This window comes from Aptenodytes patagonicus, chromosome 2, assembly GCF_965638725.1.
Source record: "Aptenodytes patagonicus chromosome 2, bAptPat1.pri.cur, whole genome shotgun sequence".
Taxonomy (NCBI): domain Eukaryota; kingdom Metazoa; phylum Chordata; class Aves; order Sphenisciformes; family Spheniscidae; genus Aptenodytes; species Aptenodytes patagonicus.
The window spans coordinates 68,694,108-68,712,384 of NC_134950.1; the positions used below are offsets into that span (position 1 = coordinate 68,694,108).

The following is an 18,277-nucleotide window of genomic DNA, read 5'->3' on the forward strand; positions in this document are numbered from 1 at the left end:
ACAGCGGGCCCCGCCGCCAGGCCCTCCCGTGGGAGAGGCCGGTGCCGCGCCGCCTTTCCTCTGGAGAGGCGGAAATCCAGCGCGGGGTTTGCGGGGAGCTGAAGGAGTGCCGGCGACCTGCCGGCGAGGAGGTGAGGGAGGCAGGCCCGGCCGCCCAGCGCGGGGGGGAGGAGGAGAGGGGAGGGGAGCCGGCGGTGCTTTGTTACGAGAAGGGAGAGACCAGGGGGCTGCAGGGTGGGGTTGTCCCCGCCGACACCGCAGAGCGCGGTCTCCGCGGGCGCTGGGTGACAGCGTGACCCTTTGCCGTTCCTCCTGCCGCGGTAGATGTCCCTGAACCCGCGCCTCAGCCGCAGCCTGCATGCCCACCCTGGGTGGAGCGGTCGTCTTTGTCGAGCCGGGACCTGCTCTCCTTTCTCGTTCAAGCAGAAGAGGAGCTAGCGAGGAAATAAAAACAAGCTCGAGTTAATGTTTGAGAAGTTCGGGTGCAGGAGAGTCTGGTAGGATTCCTGTTTATGCCTATTTTTGATGAATTTCAGACAATCGTTCGAAATAACAACCTGCGTCCATTACCTTTCTTTGCACAAACTGCTTTGGGTGTCCTCCATAGGTAGCGGGATGACCCGCTTAGAATATATCTCTGTGTGTGTATATATAATGTAATATTATATATATTTTTAAAAAATGTATTTGCATGTATATAAAATTTGCCGGGAGAAATTTCGGCAAAGTACTGTGAATTTTTACTAATAGATTATTTTGTTCATTTGCTGGGTGATCCGTGATAACTATTAATTTGTATTAAAACAGGGGGGGGGAAACACCTGAAGAGTTTTGGGTTTTTTAAATCCGATTATATGTAACACAGTTTCCATATAGATCTCATTCATATTTGTAATATGCACCTAATTACCTAGTGATTTCAAGTCTCAAGGTAGACAGGGTCAGGCCTGGAACACTCTGATGGAAGCTCTGTGAGGAAAATCTAACATTTGAGGAAGAAGGATGTTGTTTACTGCTGGTTCTGTCATTCAAATGAAATATAAACCTGTTGTTGTGACTAGTTTTGGTCATTGCAGTTCCATGCCTCAAACACTGGATGAAAAGGACAGAATTATGATTGATTTCCAATGCTGTTAATTACTGACTATGCTTAAAGCTTCATCTGCAGTTTAAGTTGGATAAATACATTTTCTTTTTTTAATCATTAACTATTTCTGGTTGTAATCCTGTTGGCAGTGGTAAACGAATTCCATTTTCACACCATAAGTGACCATAGTTTGCTAGCAAACTATTTTCTTTGGGTTTGGTTAGTGTAACCTTAACATTTGGGTTAAGTCTTTCACCATAACTTTCTCTTTGCATTTTCTTATGCCTAAAAAAAATATTTCAGGGACTGAAAATGCTCACACATGCCAACCTAAAGTGTTGTGGTTTTTTTTTTTTTTTAAATGGGCTTCTTTGCAACTGGTTGGAGTTTGGGTGTATGTTTAGGTGTGTGCAAGCAAAATAATACATATATTTGTATTTATGAACATATGCACACTTCTTCACTTGTGTAATTTTATTTCAAGACATTCTTCCAGCAGATCACAGCACATCCCTCATAGTCTTTAGAAGAAGAGTGCCACACAACATTTCAAAGTAAAAAGGAGGAGTTGAGAGATATTTTTGTTATTTTAAAGCGATAAAGGTTTGTGTGAGAGGACAAGTACTTAGGACACTGGTTTGTTTTAAGGCAAGTTGTGAATTGAGCCATGCCAGGAGAAGATATTTAGGATAAAGTAATTCCTTACTGCACATGTCTTACAGCCTGGGCACCTGTAAGAGTGGGAGAGCTTTCCATTCTTTGTTTCTTAAAATTTACTGTGCAACTGTCCTCATGTGCCTACACATTCCCAAATCAATCCTGTTTACTGTATGAGCTATACACAGTAAACTACTTCCATTTCAGCACAGATTCCTACATGATAAATTATATCCTGGGCATATGTCCTGGAAGGATCTTTTAGCCTCGACATGGAAATTGTTTGGGCTTGTGAGAATCCTTTCTCATATTCCGCAGAGGAGCCAGTGGGCTGCCAGAAGGTGATTGATATGTATCAAGAAAAAGAGGTGAATATAAATGTACGGTGGTGTTTTGCTGCAACTTCTCAGTATTCTAAGTTCTCTGACATCTCTGAGTGCTTTCAGTTCGCCTAATTGAAAATGGGCTTTAATATATTGAAGCAAGAAGGCTAAGCATGTAAGAGCTTGAAAAGAATCTTCAAGAACTCTTTTCTTCTGTGTAGTAAGTGCATTAAACTGCTTTCACCAGGTCTTGAGTTCTTTTATGCATCCTAGATCATAATCCTGGCTTTTTCATGGAAAGACACACTTGTACTTGTGTCATGTGTAGGAGAAAATAGTTAGGAATGTGTATGGGGGAAGGGAAGACTAATACATTGTATTCTTCTCAGAGTAGGACCTACATTTCCATTCTTAAAGGTACAGTATTTGAGCTTATGACTGGGGATGTCAGATGCTACCACAGTAAAAATAATAGTAATAAATGATAGTGTGGTATGAAAGCGGTACTTAAGGGTTTGCTGTGGCTCCACCCATGAAAGATGAGCTTTTGTGCTAGTACATAGGTTGTTAATATATATGAAGTCATATTTGGAAATGTTTTAAATATTTACTGATATCAGTTGATCTCTGCCAGTCTGTGTAGCTAAATATTTAGTGCCTGAAGTCCTGGTACCATCGTTTAACTTTTTTAACTTAGTCTCCAAAGTTCTTGTAATTAAAGGGATTTTCTACACACAAACATGCCATGATTTTTGGTCTGAGATTCTCACATCTTTTCAAAGCTAGAAGTAAGATTTATATGCATCAGTGGAAGGCAGAATCAGCCATTTTTGATCACACAGAGTCTCTGATCCTGGTTTTTCAGGGTCATAAGCTATTGCACCTTATGACTTGCTGGTGGGACTGGTTTTCATCCTGTTCCTTGGTGAAATTGAGGCTAAGACAGGTTGAAGCATCAATATTTAGTCCCAAGAATTTAATTTCAGCAGCTGTCCAAAGCAGCTCAATGGTTTGGAATGGTACAATAAGTATGTAAGTAAAATAGATTAGTAGATAGAGTCAGTTTCATTACAGGTCTCTTATTTTACATGTTTTGAGAGCTGTTTCATGGAGTGAAGTTGCCAGTTTTCAGAACTCTCTGTAAGGATGTCCATTTCCTGACTCTTTGCTTATTTTTTTAATTTATTTTTTATTTAAGGAACTTCTGAAGCAGATGTTCTCTTCTGTCTATTAGACCTAGACATTATAATGATTGGTATGTGATACTTTCAGTTTTGTTTACATACACTTAGTTTGTTCTGTGGGATTATAGGTGTTTAAGAATTCCTGTCACCAACACGTGGTGGATCAGGGAACTGTATTCCTTACGCTCAACCACCCAGCTTTCTTCCTTCTTCCACCTTTTTCTTTCTTGCAAAATAAACAAGCTGTTCTGCAAGCAGCAGAACTAATAAAGTCTGGTTTCCTATGGATCTTTGCCTTTGTCCCCTAAATCCTGTCTGCTGCAAAAACTCCAGCTCTCCCATGTCCTCATGATACCACCATTTGGTAAGAGACAGCAAAACTGTGACTAGCCAAGAACCACGTAGGTGCCGGCTGTCCAGTCAGTGCATGCCTGGTGATTACCCAGTTAAGCAATGACAGAAAGTACAAACTGAGTGTTTGTTGCCTCTTTTTCAGTAGGGGTACAACTGAGCTACTGCTACTGACTTAACATACTTAACTTAAACTCAGACTATTACTTATTTCTATTCACTTTGTTTCAGTTTTGCTATTCTAGGCTTTGTTCTACTGCTTCCTCTATTCTTTGACTCCTCCTCTTTGTCTTGCTGGGTTTTGTCATATTTTATGGGCTACTTCAGAAAGCTCCTGTTCTTATGTCAGAGTTGGGTTCTCATTTTAGTATTAGCTTGTCTGTTAGCTTTCTTTGTAAATATAAGTAGTTACCTTCACTGGAAGAGGTGAGAATAACTAAATATTAAGACATTTAGAGGAAAGGAATTACAAGGATGGTACGAATGTGAGTGCTAGTGCAGTGGAGTTAAGGAAAAAATATTGAAAAGAGGAAATCTGACAGTGATATCTATTGCATCTTCAAGTAATGTTATGAGGGAAGTAGTAGAAACAATGGGCAAAATACTAGAAATTTCATTTTGGGAGAGTCCTAGACTGTTAGGAATATGAACCAATTATCTTATTAATATATGTTCCATCTCTGAGTTTTATGATAAAAACCAGAAAAAATGTGAGCTAGGACAGCATTGCTCCCCTATTTTCTACTTAATTATCCAGAAGTTTCTGCCCGAAATGTAAAAGTAATTGGGGCTACACAGTTGTAGTGGGAGGGAATGGGGAAAGAAGTGTGGAAAGATAAAAGAAAAAACTACATTTTGCAGCACAGTCATGTGTTAATAATTCAAGGAAACACTGCTTTATTCATTTTTTTTATGGCTAAGAATTCCCTGGTACCAGCTACCCTTTTCCTATTTACTGTGTAAGTCCTAGGCTTGAGAAGAGAGGCAGTCGTTAACATGGTGTAAGTATATAGCAGTTGCCGTATTGAGTGAGGCTAAAGCTCTTTTTAGCCTGGCCATTCGCTCCTGAGGTGCCCAGCAGTGCAAGCGTAAGGAAGAGTGCACGCACGCAGAGTCAGCAGTAAAGGGTGAAGGACCTGTACCTTCGGAGCGCTTAGTTTCTGTAATTAATTTATGTCTTCTTGCAACCCTTGCCTCTTCTCAGTATTGTAATACTGGTCAGGATCCTGCTGCCTATTGGATGTCAGTCAAGGAGGGCTGAGCATGGGGGAGAACCAAACCGACAGAAGTCTTTAAAAAGAGAACTTCTTACTAGCATTTCTCATACAAGTTTCAAATATTGTAGAGAGAAGGGAGAAATTAGTTATACGCAGTCAGCAAGGGCAGAAGAGGGTCTTTTGTGTACCAAAGGCAACTCAAACCTGCTGAAGGTGGCTTTAGACTTAAACCCGAAGCTATCAAGGGCTGGATTTCAGAACTTGTTCCACAGTTCAGGGCTTTGAAAACTCTCTGGTTGTAACAAAGTGCAATGAATAGGAAAACAAGTTATTAAAAACAAGTTACTAGTAAATTGAATACTGAGTATTTTGTATCAAGACAAATTGTAACAAAGACAAGACGCTTCTCCTCATTATGGTATACTTCTGTAACTGCGTAGCCACTAAAGTGGCAATAGAAAACGGCATATAATTATACTATATCTCACCTGAATGTTTCATTATGTACTCTCGAACTACTCACAAACTATTCTAGAAAATGAAGTGTGTTAGAATCAGAAGCTATGCTTAGGAGTTATTTGCTGAAACACAGTTTCCTGATACCGTAACCAGCTCTAATTTGTGTTTGTTTTTTTGCTTTCAACATTGTTTTCATAGGATTTTTGGCTTCTTGGAGAAACAGTAGAAAATGCAAAACGAAATAATAAAGCCTGCTAAATACTTCTCAGAAGTGGAGAAGAGTGTGCTGCTTGCATTAGTTGAAAAATACAAATACGTGCTTGAATGTAAAAAAAGTGATGCAAGAACTATTGCTCTGAAACAACGCACCTGGCAAGCACTAGCTCATGAATATAATTCACAGCCCAGTGTATCACTGCGAGACTTCAAACAGTTAAAGAAATGCTGGGAAAATATCAAGGCACGGACAAAAAAGATAATGGCACATGAAAGGCGGGAGAAGGTAAAAAGAAGTATTAGTCCACTTATAAATACTCACATCATAGGGAAAGAGAAGATTGCCAGCATAATGCCTGAGCAAATGTACTTTTTGCAGAGCCCACCAGAAGAAGATTCTGAATATCAGCCTGATGCTTCTAGTCAAGGTATAAATGTTACTGTAATGATGCAAGTAGTATTGTTTTGTATGTGATTTTTGCCAGTGATTCTCTTTCAGCAGTCTAAATCTCTCCACTTAGCTGTGACTGCTGGTTATAGAAAAGTAATTTCACAGCTATGATATTACAAGACTCCGTGTATTTCCCTAGGCCCCCAGGAGTTAAACTGAGGTTTTACTCAATTTTTTTTTCATCAGTTTTTGACATATCTGCTACTTTGTGGCAAGCATCACAATAGCTATCATGCTGGCTTTCCAGAGAACAGTCCCAAGGATATTTTGATCCTTATAAAGTATCATTTTGTTGGGAAAAGGTTGTCTGAGCATTAAAAAAAAAAAAAAAAAGCCACCAGCAGCAAATTGATACACAATTGTCTGCTGCAAGAGTTCCCTGTAGGTCTTTCCCCCTTTGTTTTCAAGGACTAAAAAGAGTATGTAGAGCCATATTTCACACTGCAGTCCACACTGGAGAATGGCCTTCTTGAAAAAGTGCAGCGCTACATTCTTCTTCATTTGGCAAGCATGCACAGAAGGAATAATCCAAAACCAGAAGGGAGGGTGGCCACGGCAGTTTCTTGCAAACTTTATTATGTCAGAATCACATACAGAAGACTGTCCTTGCTCAAAAGACAACAGTAACTAACTACATTGTTAGACAATATTCTTACAATGTCTCTTTCATAATTGTATTTACCGTAAGTAGTAATCAGGATTTGTAAAGGAATGTATTCTGAGACCCTTATTTGCAGTGGTTACTATTTTATTCCATGAGTAGTTTCTCTTATTTCAGTAGAATTGGTAGAACCTTTCAAAGTTAGAATAATGTAATTTTTTCCTAAAAATATACACCACTGCACTTACAGCATGTACAGTAGCGATAAGGAAGGAATAAGTAGTATTCTTCCTAGTATTTCCTCAGTCTCTTGGTATTAATGTTGATGCAGCTCTTCACCCGACATTCAAATCTTTCATAAAAGTACTGCAAGTCATATACGGATTTGGCTTGAACAGCTGCGTGAAGGTTCAGCTCCAGGCTCAGCCACCTAAATTTAGGTGTCCACTTATAAATGTCTACATGCACTTCAGCATTCTGAGCTCCTATTATAGCCATGGAGGTCTATCAACAGAGCCCAAAGTGGTTCAGTTCAGACCATTATGCCCTTAGTGTGCTGTAACAGAACTGCATTATGTAGTGGCTCCTGTACTATGGTACAGAAGCACAAGGTTTAGATGTATACACCAATAACTATATTATCACAAGTTCATGTTTCTTGAGGGAGAAGAAGGGAATGCTATAATACTGTTTCCTCTTATGTTTTGCAGAGTCATTTGTTGTCTCAAATAGAGAACTCTGTGACGAAGAGAAAGAGCTGGTACATTTCCCAGTATGTGAAGGTACCTCCCAACCTGAGCCTTCATGTTCTGATGTCAGAATAGCAGCAGATAAGAACTACAGAAGTAAAGCATCTCAGGAAAGTGCTCTGAAAAAGATGCATGAGGAAGAACATCATCAGCAAATGTCAATTTTGCAACTGCAGTTAATCCAAATGAATGAAGTTCATGTGGCAAAAATACAGCAAATAGAAAGAGAGTGTGAGATGGCCGAAGAGGAACACAGGATAAAAATGGAAGTGCTAAATAAAAAGAAAATGTATTGGGAGAGAAAACTGCAGACCATCACAAAAGAATGGCCTGTATCATCCTTTAACAGACCCTTTCCTAATTCACCGTAGAACATACAAGGGCAGAGAATCAGTCTGATTGAGCACATTTATGAGTAACGCGCACTGGAAAGAGGGTTTTTTAATGTGAATGTACAGTGACAGGATAGGTGCCCGGCTGATAGTGAACACGCTTTGACTCTTAATGTTTAGGAAAACAGCGGTAGAGTCCACGAAGGGGAAAACTGTACTGTTCATTTGTAGGTAGTTCTGATTTGTTTAACTTTCAGACATGCACAGTGTTCTAAAATGTGAACATATTTTTCCCTCTCAGAATACCCTAACATCCTTTTGAAATTTAAGGTACTCCGGGTATTCTTACATTGGCTGTTCTTAAGAAAACTTAACAGCTTTAAACATCAGGTCATAGAGTTTATTTTGATTTCTATCTCTTCCTATCTACAATTTCCCGAATGAAGGCAAGGGTTGGAGTTGCTCTCTGCTATTGAGACAAAAGGTGATTGACAGGTATTGTTTGGATTGTCATGCTGGGGCTTAGGAAAAAAAACTTGTCTGTGGTTAATATAGTTCATAACTTATTCTGCATAGAAGATGTGAAAATGAAGGAAGTAGCAAAAGGACTGCTGTAGTAACTGAGCCCTTTGTGTGTGAAGAGCAGTAATATTTTCCAGCTGACTGGCTGATTGAGAGAATGGTTATGGACTGGCCCTCCAGTTGTTTGAGCCTTGACCCTTAAGAAGTTGGAAAGAAGGTGTCTTCTTCCTCAAAAGCCATTGTGCTTGTCCTCTCTTTTCCAGGCCCATCTTGTATTCAACTAGAATACCAAAATAGGAGTGTCGCATGCTGCTGCCAGCACTGTGTGCTGTTCATCTGGAGTCATTCTGAGGGGAAGAGCTTTTTAACAATTCCTAAAGCTCTTAAAATGTAGCGAGCCAGCCAGCCCATTGGCAAAGTCTCCCTCTGTCTCCCCATGCAATACTTGATGGTGTAGCTGGAGTATTTCAGCATCTCCCTCACTACAAGAAAAGACTAAGACTCACCCTCTTTACCTTCACGTAGGGTGGGAAGCAGTTCAAGGGAATCGTTCCTGTCTTGTAGCACTGTTCTGATTTGTTCTGTCCTGTGAGTTACGGTGGTGTGTTTCTTGCCTTTGCTGTCAGTGAGGGGTGATGGACATGATTTGTAAGAAAGCATTCACGTGAAGGTCCCCAGAGAGTTTGGGGGCCTGGAATAGTAGATGGTAGGAAAGCACAAATAAAAATAATCCTTCCCCAGGCAATCATTTAGTGTAGTGGGGCAAGGGTTAAGAAAATGTGAAATACAAAACTCTGCAAAGATTCATAAGACCTTCTGATGTTTGAAAAGCTCTTTTACAGGAAGGTATAGAACCATCATTTGAAGCAGTGAGAAAAATGAACAAAACCATAAATTTTCAGTGTATCCCATTATTCAATAAAGTATTTTCAGATCATGATTTGTAAGGGCAAGTCCATACAGTGAGCAACATATTCAAATTAGGGTATGTTACAAAATGTACATTCCCAGTTACACTCCCATCTCTTCCCTGGATGTTCTTTCTGGTGGAGCGAGTTTCTTTTGGTTTTGTTTTGGGGTTTTTTTTTGTGTTTCTTTTTCTTGAACTGCTTTCCCAGCTGGTGATTCATCTTTGCAAGCACTGCCATTATCAACCACAGTACTCACTGTGGTTAACGCTGTGGTACATGCATTGATCCCTTCAACGTGCTAACACCAGCAATCGCAATGGGAGTGACTTATTGCAACTTACATTATATGACAGAGAAAAAAAAATTGCAGAGCTGCTGTAAGATCTAAAAAATAGGCCATGCATGAAATCTGAAGACAGATCTTTTTGACAGCAAACTCAGTTTTCTTATAAATTGGCTGCATGAAGGAAGCACAGGACTTCCAAAGAATGATATCATTATGGACACTTTTATTTCTGCTGAATGGAAACACTATTGGAAGGTAGAACAATGATGTGTGATAACAGTAGAGGCAAAAGAAAGACATAAACAGGAGTGAGGACCTTTTTGTTTGAGGTTGCGTTCTGTGGTCTGGAAGGTGAGTCAGTTATTTGAGTGGTTATGACAATTGCTCAGGCACCATCCAGAAAAAAGAATAGGAAAGACATTTCTCTTAACCAATGATGGGATTCCTTCTACACTGCTTCTAAGTGAAAGTAATTTGAAACTATGAAATTGAAACCATGTATGTTAAGGTGTCGAAAGGTGATGGATGGAGACGATGTCAGCACTGTGAAGAGAGCAAGAATGGAGAGACAATCTGGGTCTAGATAACCCCATGAGAAGGTATGAAATAGTCCAGGGAGAATCTCATGATATTTGAGATAAGGGTAGTTTTGACTCCTGAAAGTTATACTACTGCTCATGAAAGATTTTTTTATTTTTATATTAAAAAATAATTTAAAATATGCATGTTTTCAGACTGTACTAAGTGGGCGATGCCTTGCATTTTGGTGTATATACTTATTCTGAAACCAAAAGTTACAGTTCTTAGGCTGAACAACAGACCCTTTTAATTCAGCTTCTATTCAAAAGAAAGAAAATCACAGGAGAAAAATTAGAAAAAGCCAAGATGAAGATATGAAAGAAAGAACGATCAGTACATGCGTAGCGGAAGAATGGGAATGTCACACCTAACACAAAAGGTACAAGACGCTTTTGTGGCACAGGTAATAGATGGCTTACTGGTGCCACAGGCTTTTGCTTTCCCGTCTGTGGCTGACTGTTGGTTGCTGTAAGGCTGGGTGATAGATAAAGAAAAATGTAAAAGACCAACAAGATGAAGTAATGTGTCTCCTTGCCCAGCTTTGGCTTCTCCATCTAAAGGCTTTGTAAAGCGATTGGTGCAGTGGAGTTTAAACAACATAAGAAATGTGGCTTTTACAATTTTTTTTTTTTGCAATTACTTCCTCTGGTATTAGGGTTTATCTTTTCTTTTGTTCAACTTTTCTTATGTGTAATATAGCCATCTCAGACAATATGTCCATTTGTTCCTCTCCCTTTTTTCTAGCTTACATCATTCAGATACTTTCACATAGTTGTGTTTTCCCGTTAACCATTTGGCCAAGCTGTACAGGCATTTTCCCAAGGTTTCTCCATAGATAAAATACAGCAGTATTTTAAGAAGAATATACCTATTATTCTTCTCTGGATTTGTTATACAAGTTATTGGCAAGAATGAAATTAAAATGGGCAAAATGATCCCTGCTTAACTCCATAAGAAAAAATATATACCAGACATGTTGTGGCCATTGTTCTCAGCCTCTTTGTTCTCATGAAGAGAAACCATGCCCTCCTAGGCGAGGTATGGTGAAGTCCTTTATGGTCCCAAAAATGACACTAGCCTGGTTCCTAGTGCTGTCTCTCCTTGGAGATCATCTAACTTGTTATCTGGTATAATGTTTTTTATTTGTTGATTTTTTTTCTTCTGTATTTCTTATGCCTGTGTTCCCCCTTGTTTTTTAACCAGTAGTATGAGCAGGGGGTTTCATCCAGAGCTGTGTGTTTTGCTCTTTCCTTTCTCTTGCCCAGATTGCCTATTATCACAACATTTGAGCATGAAATGGGTGCTCCTCACAGTTGTCGTCTTCCCCTTCCACAGAAAGCATGTTCAGTAAGCCTTTTCCACACAGCTGCCCATGCATTTTGGATTCTGCGCACAGGCTAGGAAACAGAGGATTTTGAAGAGACGTTAGTGTAGTGAAAGGGCTGTATAGAGAAGAGCACTTTCTCCATTCCAACTCCGTGTAATTCTGGGAGGACAGTCTGTGACTACAAAGTCATTCATCAGGACCAGAGCTAATGCAGGATGCTGAAGCTGCGTAAGTGGTACTGATTCTTCATAAATACTTGGGGTTCTGCAGAGGTTACGTTTGGGGTTTCCTGATAACAAAGTTCCTTCTTTCTAGGTAGTGGAAGAGTCTCAGTGGAAGATTTTCACAGATACTTCCTCAAATCGAGGCTCTTACCTTGACAAAGAAATGACCCATCTTGCAATCTATTACACTACTTCCTTCAACACCCAGGGTGCTCTATCACAGGAGCAAGGGATCTTGCTGCTTGCCACAAATCCTCTCCGTGATGCTTCTTCCTGCGCTGCAGAGATGTGTTTAGCCAGGGCTGAAAGATACAGCCCTCCTGGCCAGCCATTGCTCAGAGAAGCGGTCCTTACAGAGCAGGTGCAGCTGGTGTGGCGGAGCTCAGCACTCAGACCGCAGGGCTGAAATAGTCCCGTTGCAGCCCTGTGACCAGAGAAAGGAAGAGTGGCTCAGGGCTACCCTTTTCTGAGTTATACCACATCTAGGGCAGCTGAGGATGTGGTCCTGAATTTTGTTTGACCATTTATCTTTGTGTGTTTCCAATACCAAGTGTTAGCGGTCTCCCAAGGATTTGTATGGTTACATAGGTGTTTTTCAATGATCTTTTGCAGAACTTTTTTTTTGCTGGTTGTAGTTACAGAGGCTTTTACAATCTGTCCTCCTCCTTCTTCCTCGCTTGCATTATAATGCTTCCAGTTTCATTCTGAATCTCTGTGGTTACAGACCGTACAACCCCACATCCATGCAGTGCCATATTTTCAGGTATTTTTCTCATTATGACATTGAAATGATAAACCACTACACATTTATATATTGTTACTTTGGGGGTAGGGGAATTACATGTAAATCTTAAAATAACATTTTAATTGTATTTTTTCCAGGCAAGTAAAGTCCCTCACAAGTAGTCCTGTGATTTCATATTTTGAGCTAGCCTGTTCAAAACTGTTTTTATAAGACTGATGCATCTTTGTTGTTTTCATAAGATAATCGCCTGTCTTTTCACATTATTTTTCTGTTTCTTCTCAAAGCAGCTGACTATAAACTCACACATCATCATTCCTCCTTAACTTTGCCTCTAGTTAGATATTCAGAAATGTTTCCGTGCAAAGTAAGTACTAATGTGTACTAAAATTAATACATTTAGGCTAATAAAATAAACCAGGTAACAAGATGATAGGATAATATGCAGCGACTGTTAATAGAATTTAAAAAATATTACAGAGGACAGCTCTGTACATCTGATAGAAAGAAAGAAGACAATTTGTTGCCATCTATAAGAATAGGATAATATATTTTTACAGTGAAAGCAAACAGTGATCTCTGTTTCCGGTATCACAGATCAACTGCTGTGCTGATGATTTACAAGGGACTTTGCTTCTTAGACATTTTAATTTTTTTAGGTTGGTTTTTTTTGGTCATGGAATTACATAAACCAGCTTGATTCCCTTATATGTAAAGAAGGTGCACATAGAAACGTGGACGGATTTCTGGGCCTAAAACAAGAGCAATAAAATAGAAAATACTAGCTGTGGCTCTGAACATTTTACTATTCTGGTGGTGAGGGGATTAGGCATCCCGCAACATCGTCAGTCATGTTGATAACACTGAACAAATTAAAAACTTGCAAAGGCAAAAAAAAATGGGCTGGTATGTTTTTCAGAGCGAGTCAGCAGTGGAGACAGCTCTTAGCTCTCCTGAGAGGTAACACTGTCACGTATGTCAAACAGTTCCCCCGCGTGGTCTTCACCTTCCTTGATTACTCTTTCCTTTGAGACCCTGGACACCTCCATCATACCATTCACAGCTCCAAGTGCCTGACAATAAGAAAAGTAACCACATCAAGTAGGAATCCCGCCAGAGTTATTAGACCTCACTCTTTACTAAACTGAGGTTGGACAATCTTCTGAGACTGCATTATCCAGACACGCATGCTATGCACTGCGGAAAGGCATGTGAAATTTGTCCAGCACGTAGCCTGCCAAATGGCATAGGCTATACACCAAGGAAAAGGAAAAGATTGTCCACCGCATGGCTGTGGGTTATAAAGCTGTTACATTCATGAGGGCGTATGGATGCATCTCACTGGATGGTCAACCTCTTTAACAGTAAGAATCAAGAAGCATTTTTGCCAAATCTTCTAATTCATCCTAGTCTAGATTTCCCAATCTGTCAAAACAGCCACAGGACAAAAACAAAAGGAGAAAAAAAAGAAAAAAATAAGCAGTCAAAATAGCTAGAAACAATCTGTTGCCTTCCTGATGAAGAGCTGGCTAGATAAAAAGCTACACTACATATATGTATGTAGAGAAATAACTAATGTAACAGAAATAAAGCAAGATAGATTTTTTAGATCATCCTTATTTAATTTATGTGGGTTTTTTTAATGTTGATTGAGATTGTTTGTTTTCCTTTTGTTATTGAGTCCAGCTGCAGAATAGTTGTGTGCTTCAGTTTCTGACCAAATGTTAGAGCACCTCATTAATCACATTTGTTTGGCAAGAGAGTAGAAGTAGGTTTGCATTCAGCACAACTTGAGATTGATTGTATTCCACACGTCTTCAGACATTTCTTCTCATATATGAGAGGCTGTTCTTGGACAGCCCTGAATCTGAAACTGGCATTATACACCAATTTAGTAGTAATTTATTATTTATATGGCACTAATGAGGTGACTTATAAGCTGCTCAAGCCCTGTCCGTTATTTGGTCACGTACAAATCCCTTCCCATTTCTTAGAATTATACCCTGAAATTATGTACTAAGCCAGAAATGGAGCAGCTGAATCGCCCGTATAAATTCCTGCCACGCATTCTGTATCACAGTATAATGCGGGGGAAAAAAATCCTGCTTCTGTTTCATTGTGGAGTTTTGCAATTTTGACCTGTTACTCTCACCGAAGCTTTGCTATAAATTGTTTTGTTCTAATAGACACCTGTGTGTTCCCACAGAACCGTCCTTCAACCCAATGAGCCACGTGGCTTCATAACTTTTGAATACCAAGCCTATGGACTGTACAAAGTCTGAATTGACACACACATGATAAGCTCCATTTATCTGAAAATGATCTTATAAATGCTCTCACATACTGAGACTCAGAAAAGCACAAATTAGGGAGGTGATGTGATGGATTTGGTATTTAAACCAGGGCAGAAATTTTGGCAGGCTGGGAGTTATCAGTGCTGACCTAATAGAGAAGTTCAACCTCTGCTTAAGGAACAATAATGTCCAATCCAAATATTGCCTTACCTCCAACTTGCTATCTAAAATGAGGTGTAATGAGAAGTCCTTGCCAAATAAAGCAACGTTAGTTTCCAAAATGCACTTGTTTTGCTTTCAATTACTGGCTTGCATGAGGGCTCTGAGGCTAGACTGGGCTTTATGTTGCACTCCATTGGTGGCTGATAGCATTTGAAGAAGGCTTCCCATACTGATTTTGTTCTGTTCTTCTTGAATGCAACGCTCCGACTTGGATGCACTTAGCCATGCAGTGGTGCCAGTCGGACCATGGCTCACGTTCTCAAATTGTCTGGCACTGGCTCCCTGCATCTTTTCCGATTACCAAATTAGCGGTGGTGGATGAATTTGAATAAAAAATTAGGGGCTCTGACCAGCAGGAACAACCATCATTGCTAACTGTGTCACTGAGGTGCCTTGTCACGCTCGTAAGGTGGCAAATTTAGAGGTATAATCAATAAACGATCGCAATGGTACTTTGTCTCAGCCAATTACAACACTGTCTTCTGGGGTAAATCTTGCTTTTACTCCTCTTGTAGACTGATAAATTAATTGCTTGCTTCCAGTTTATGCTTCCACAGTCCCGCAGAAGCCAATACATTTCTCTACATGTTGCTGAGGGCTTGATTGACAAGTGTAGATCTCCACTCTCATTCTGGTCCAAATGCCACAGCTACCAATGCTGCTTCTGTGAATCCAGCACGAGCGCGCTGTCAGGGAGCCAGGCTGGGAAAATCAGGCACGGGAAAAGCCTGGCTTAAACTTAAGCCCTTCTCTTACACACAGCATGGACATAAGTGGCTCAAGCCCCACGGCACAGCGAACTCAAGCCCACATCCTGTCACAACTTAAAACACAAGTATGGACGTAGTAACAGCAGTGGGTTACTCTGGTGATCTGTGAAAACGGCTTTGGGTGGTAAGCAATTGGCTTTTTAAATTGTTACATATTAAAATCTTCCAAATCATGGGACAGGTTAAAATTATGCCCTGTCAATGTTCAACTACCAAGAGCAATAAATTAACACAGCTTCAGTCCGACAGATTCAGTTTTCTGTTAGGGTTTGGTTAACTGGTATGGTTAATAGATCACACAGGTATGCTCTCACCTTTCTTCCTTGTAAAATCTTCACTACTTCCATCAAATTAGCTCACGTTCTTAATAAAAAAATAAAGCCAACTATGTTAATCCATCCCCAGTTAGATAGATATGCAAATTCAACCAAATGAACAATGTATCAAATATTTTTCTAATATTTTGTATTTTCAGCTGTATGCGGGCTTTTGTGTCTATTTATACTTTCCACCTTTTTTTTTTCTGAAGAGCCTAAGGTTAAATAATGAGAGATCTGATCTTCAGCTTCTTGAGATGCAGATGTCCTGACATTTTAGATCGGTACCAGAAAAAGGTTCTGGTAATCCATAAATGCAAATACAGAGATATTCAGGTCTGTTCTACTTCCCAGAGAACTAGAAGGCATAGCCTTAATCATACCTTTTTTTTTGTGATTGTGTTTCTGAACTTCCAGTCACAAGATGTACAAGCTGTTTTACCACCAGCTAGCATCCAGCAGCACTAGTGTAGTTACAGGGCCTGTTTTTCAGAGGTGCTGACCTGCTGTCTTCAGCAGGGGTCATGGCAAGTCAGGACTTCTGGGCAAAATGGGCTCTAGAAACCACGGACGGGATTTTCAACAGAGCACGTTGGCTACACTTTCAGATCCCACCGATTTCCAGGGAGCATTGGAGCCTCACTTCCCCTGGGCATCTTCTGGAATTTCCAACCTATGCGACTACGAGGAAAAAAAATAATACAGTTTTTGCTTATCAAAAGCAATCACATAATGGTTTTCTTTAACATTTTTTTCTTCCTGTGATTTTTGAGTGGCTCATATTGCTAAGTGAGTAATAACCTCCCTTTTCCAAAAATTCGTGCAGTTTAACAGAAGTATTTTTACAATACCCAAGAAGTGAAAACACTTTAAGAGATAATTTGTTTCCAAATGTGTTATTGCCATCTCTGCCAGTACTACCGTCTTGTGATGGTTATTCATGTTGGCCACGTTTTGAGAAGTCTTATTGGCCAGATTTTTAGAACTCTTATCTTTCCAATGGGAAAAAGTAACTTCCACTTTAATTTGGCAATGACCCAGGGTATTATTCGAGGTTGTTCCGTGAGGTTTTCTCTCCACCATCACTTTTTCTTATCCTGCAGAATCTTCCCCTATTTTGCGTGTACATTCCACCAGCACTGGAATTGTACCTGAATTCCTTTGGTCAAGGAGTCTGCAAGGATCCTCTGAAAACCTCTGAAAGTGGTAATCTTTCCACGTGTGTTCAGGGAGCTCAGGATCACTGCAGTCTAAATGCAGAGGCACTGAAAATATTGCCAGCACAAGAGCTTGAGAATCTCAAGGAGAAACTTGAATCTAGGTGCTCCTCTTTGTCATTTTTGTATAAGTGGACAAATAATTAGGAAACCACTCTTTCTTTACACCGTGTTGTATTTATTATGTGACATTAGATTCTGTTGTATTTTAACAATATATAAAATTACATTGTGCCGTGTTTGTGCTTATAGTTGGTGAGCATCTAAAACGGAACTAGCACTTAAGTACTGGGCTATTTGTCATAAGATACTTGAAAATGTATACACTCCTTCTGATACTAAATGTTTTAATGCAGTATTGGATGGTATCTCTTGTGGTCTTTGCCTTTTATTAGCAACAGTTTCTGGGTTTTGCTTTTTAAATTGCACTAAAAACTATACATTATTTAAGATCCCCTTTTTAGGCAAATGGTAGCCAGTAGGCTAATCTGATTTTCCTAGCATGGTGTCATCTCACCTGTTGTAAAGTGTTGGTTTAGTATTTTAGTGCCTCAAACAACACCAAAGCTGGTTCTGCCCTGCATGGAAGCAGCTTCTGGAATCGCACCTTTAAACGAAATTTTTTTGTTACTGTTGTTTTTAATTGATAAATAATGCCCACATTATAGTTTGAATCTCTAAGGAGCTCACAGTATGTCCGAGTCCTTAGAAATGTAAGGAATGGGGTTTTCATTATCTTCATTGTGTAGCTAATTTTCATAGCAAATTCTTTGGTTTTCCTACAGAAACAGTGAGTAAAAGGAGACAAAAGTAGGGCCCTAAAATGTATGCTTTCTAACTGCTGGGGATGTATGAAATACAACAAAAAGTACTATTGGAGGAAGAGATTCAATAATTGTCTAAGTGAGGGGAATCTACTGTATGTCTGAAACTCACAGCATATGTAATAAGAATGATAACTGTACATTTTAGTGCCTTGTTTCTTGTAAAATGTTTAATCATAAATTACTAAACATAAATAAAAAGAATTTCTGAGAAAATGTATCTAAATATTGTTAATAGAAACTGTATATTCACAGAAAAGTCAATAAATCATCAATTATTGTTACACATTAATTTGATAAGATTTTTAGTCTCCATTCTTTCAGAGTTGTTTTCAAATAATGTCATTTAATTTACACACAACTGTGCTATTTCTGTCTTTTAAACTAAACTCCACTCAACTGTGTGGAACAGAGA

At 39.5% G+C, this 18,277-nt stretch overlaps 1 protein-coding gene across 7 annotated transcripts in view; it reads left to right on the forward strand.

Moving 5' to 3' along the window:
- The window catches only part of MSANTD3 (Myb/SANT DNA binding domain containing 3), a 39,126-nt gene extending 26,124 nt beyond the window's left edge, over positions 1–13,002 (forward strand). Inside the window, exons 1-5 of one of the 7 annotated variants that reach the window (XM_076330158.1) lie at positions 8–131; positions 325–497; positions 3,266–3,322; positions 5,477–5,922; positions 7,257–13,002. In XM_076330158.1, coding sequence (XP_076186273.1) covers positions 5,508–5,922; positions 7,257–7,666 — 825 coding nt within the window. In that variant the 5' untranslated portion in view covers positions 8–131; positions 325–497; positions 3,266–3,322; positions 5,477–5,507 and the 3' untranslated portion in view covers positions 7,667–13,002. Of the gene's footprint in view, positions 1–7; positions 132–324; positions 498–3,265; positions 3,323–5,476; positions 5,923–7,256 lie in introns of those variants that run through there. The other 6 variants (XM_076330156.1, XM_076330160.1, XM_076330164.1 and 3 more) reach the window with 6 other exon arrangements.
- The last annotated feature ends 5,275 nt before the right edge of the window (positions 13,003–18,277 follow it).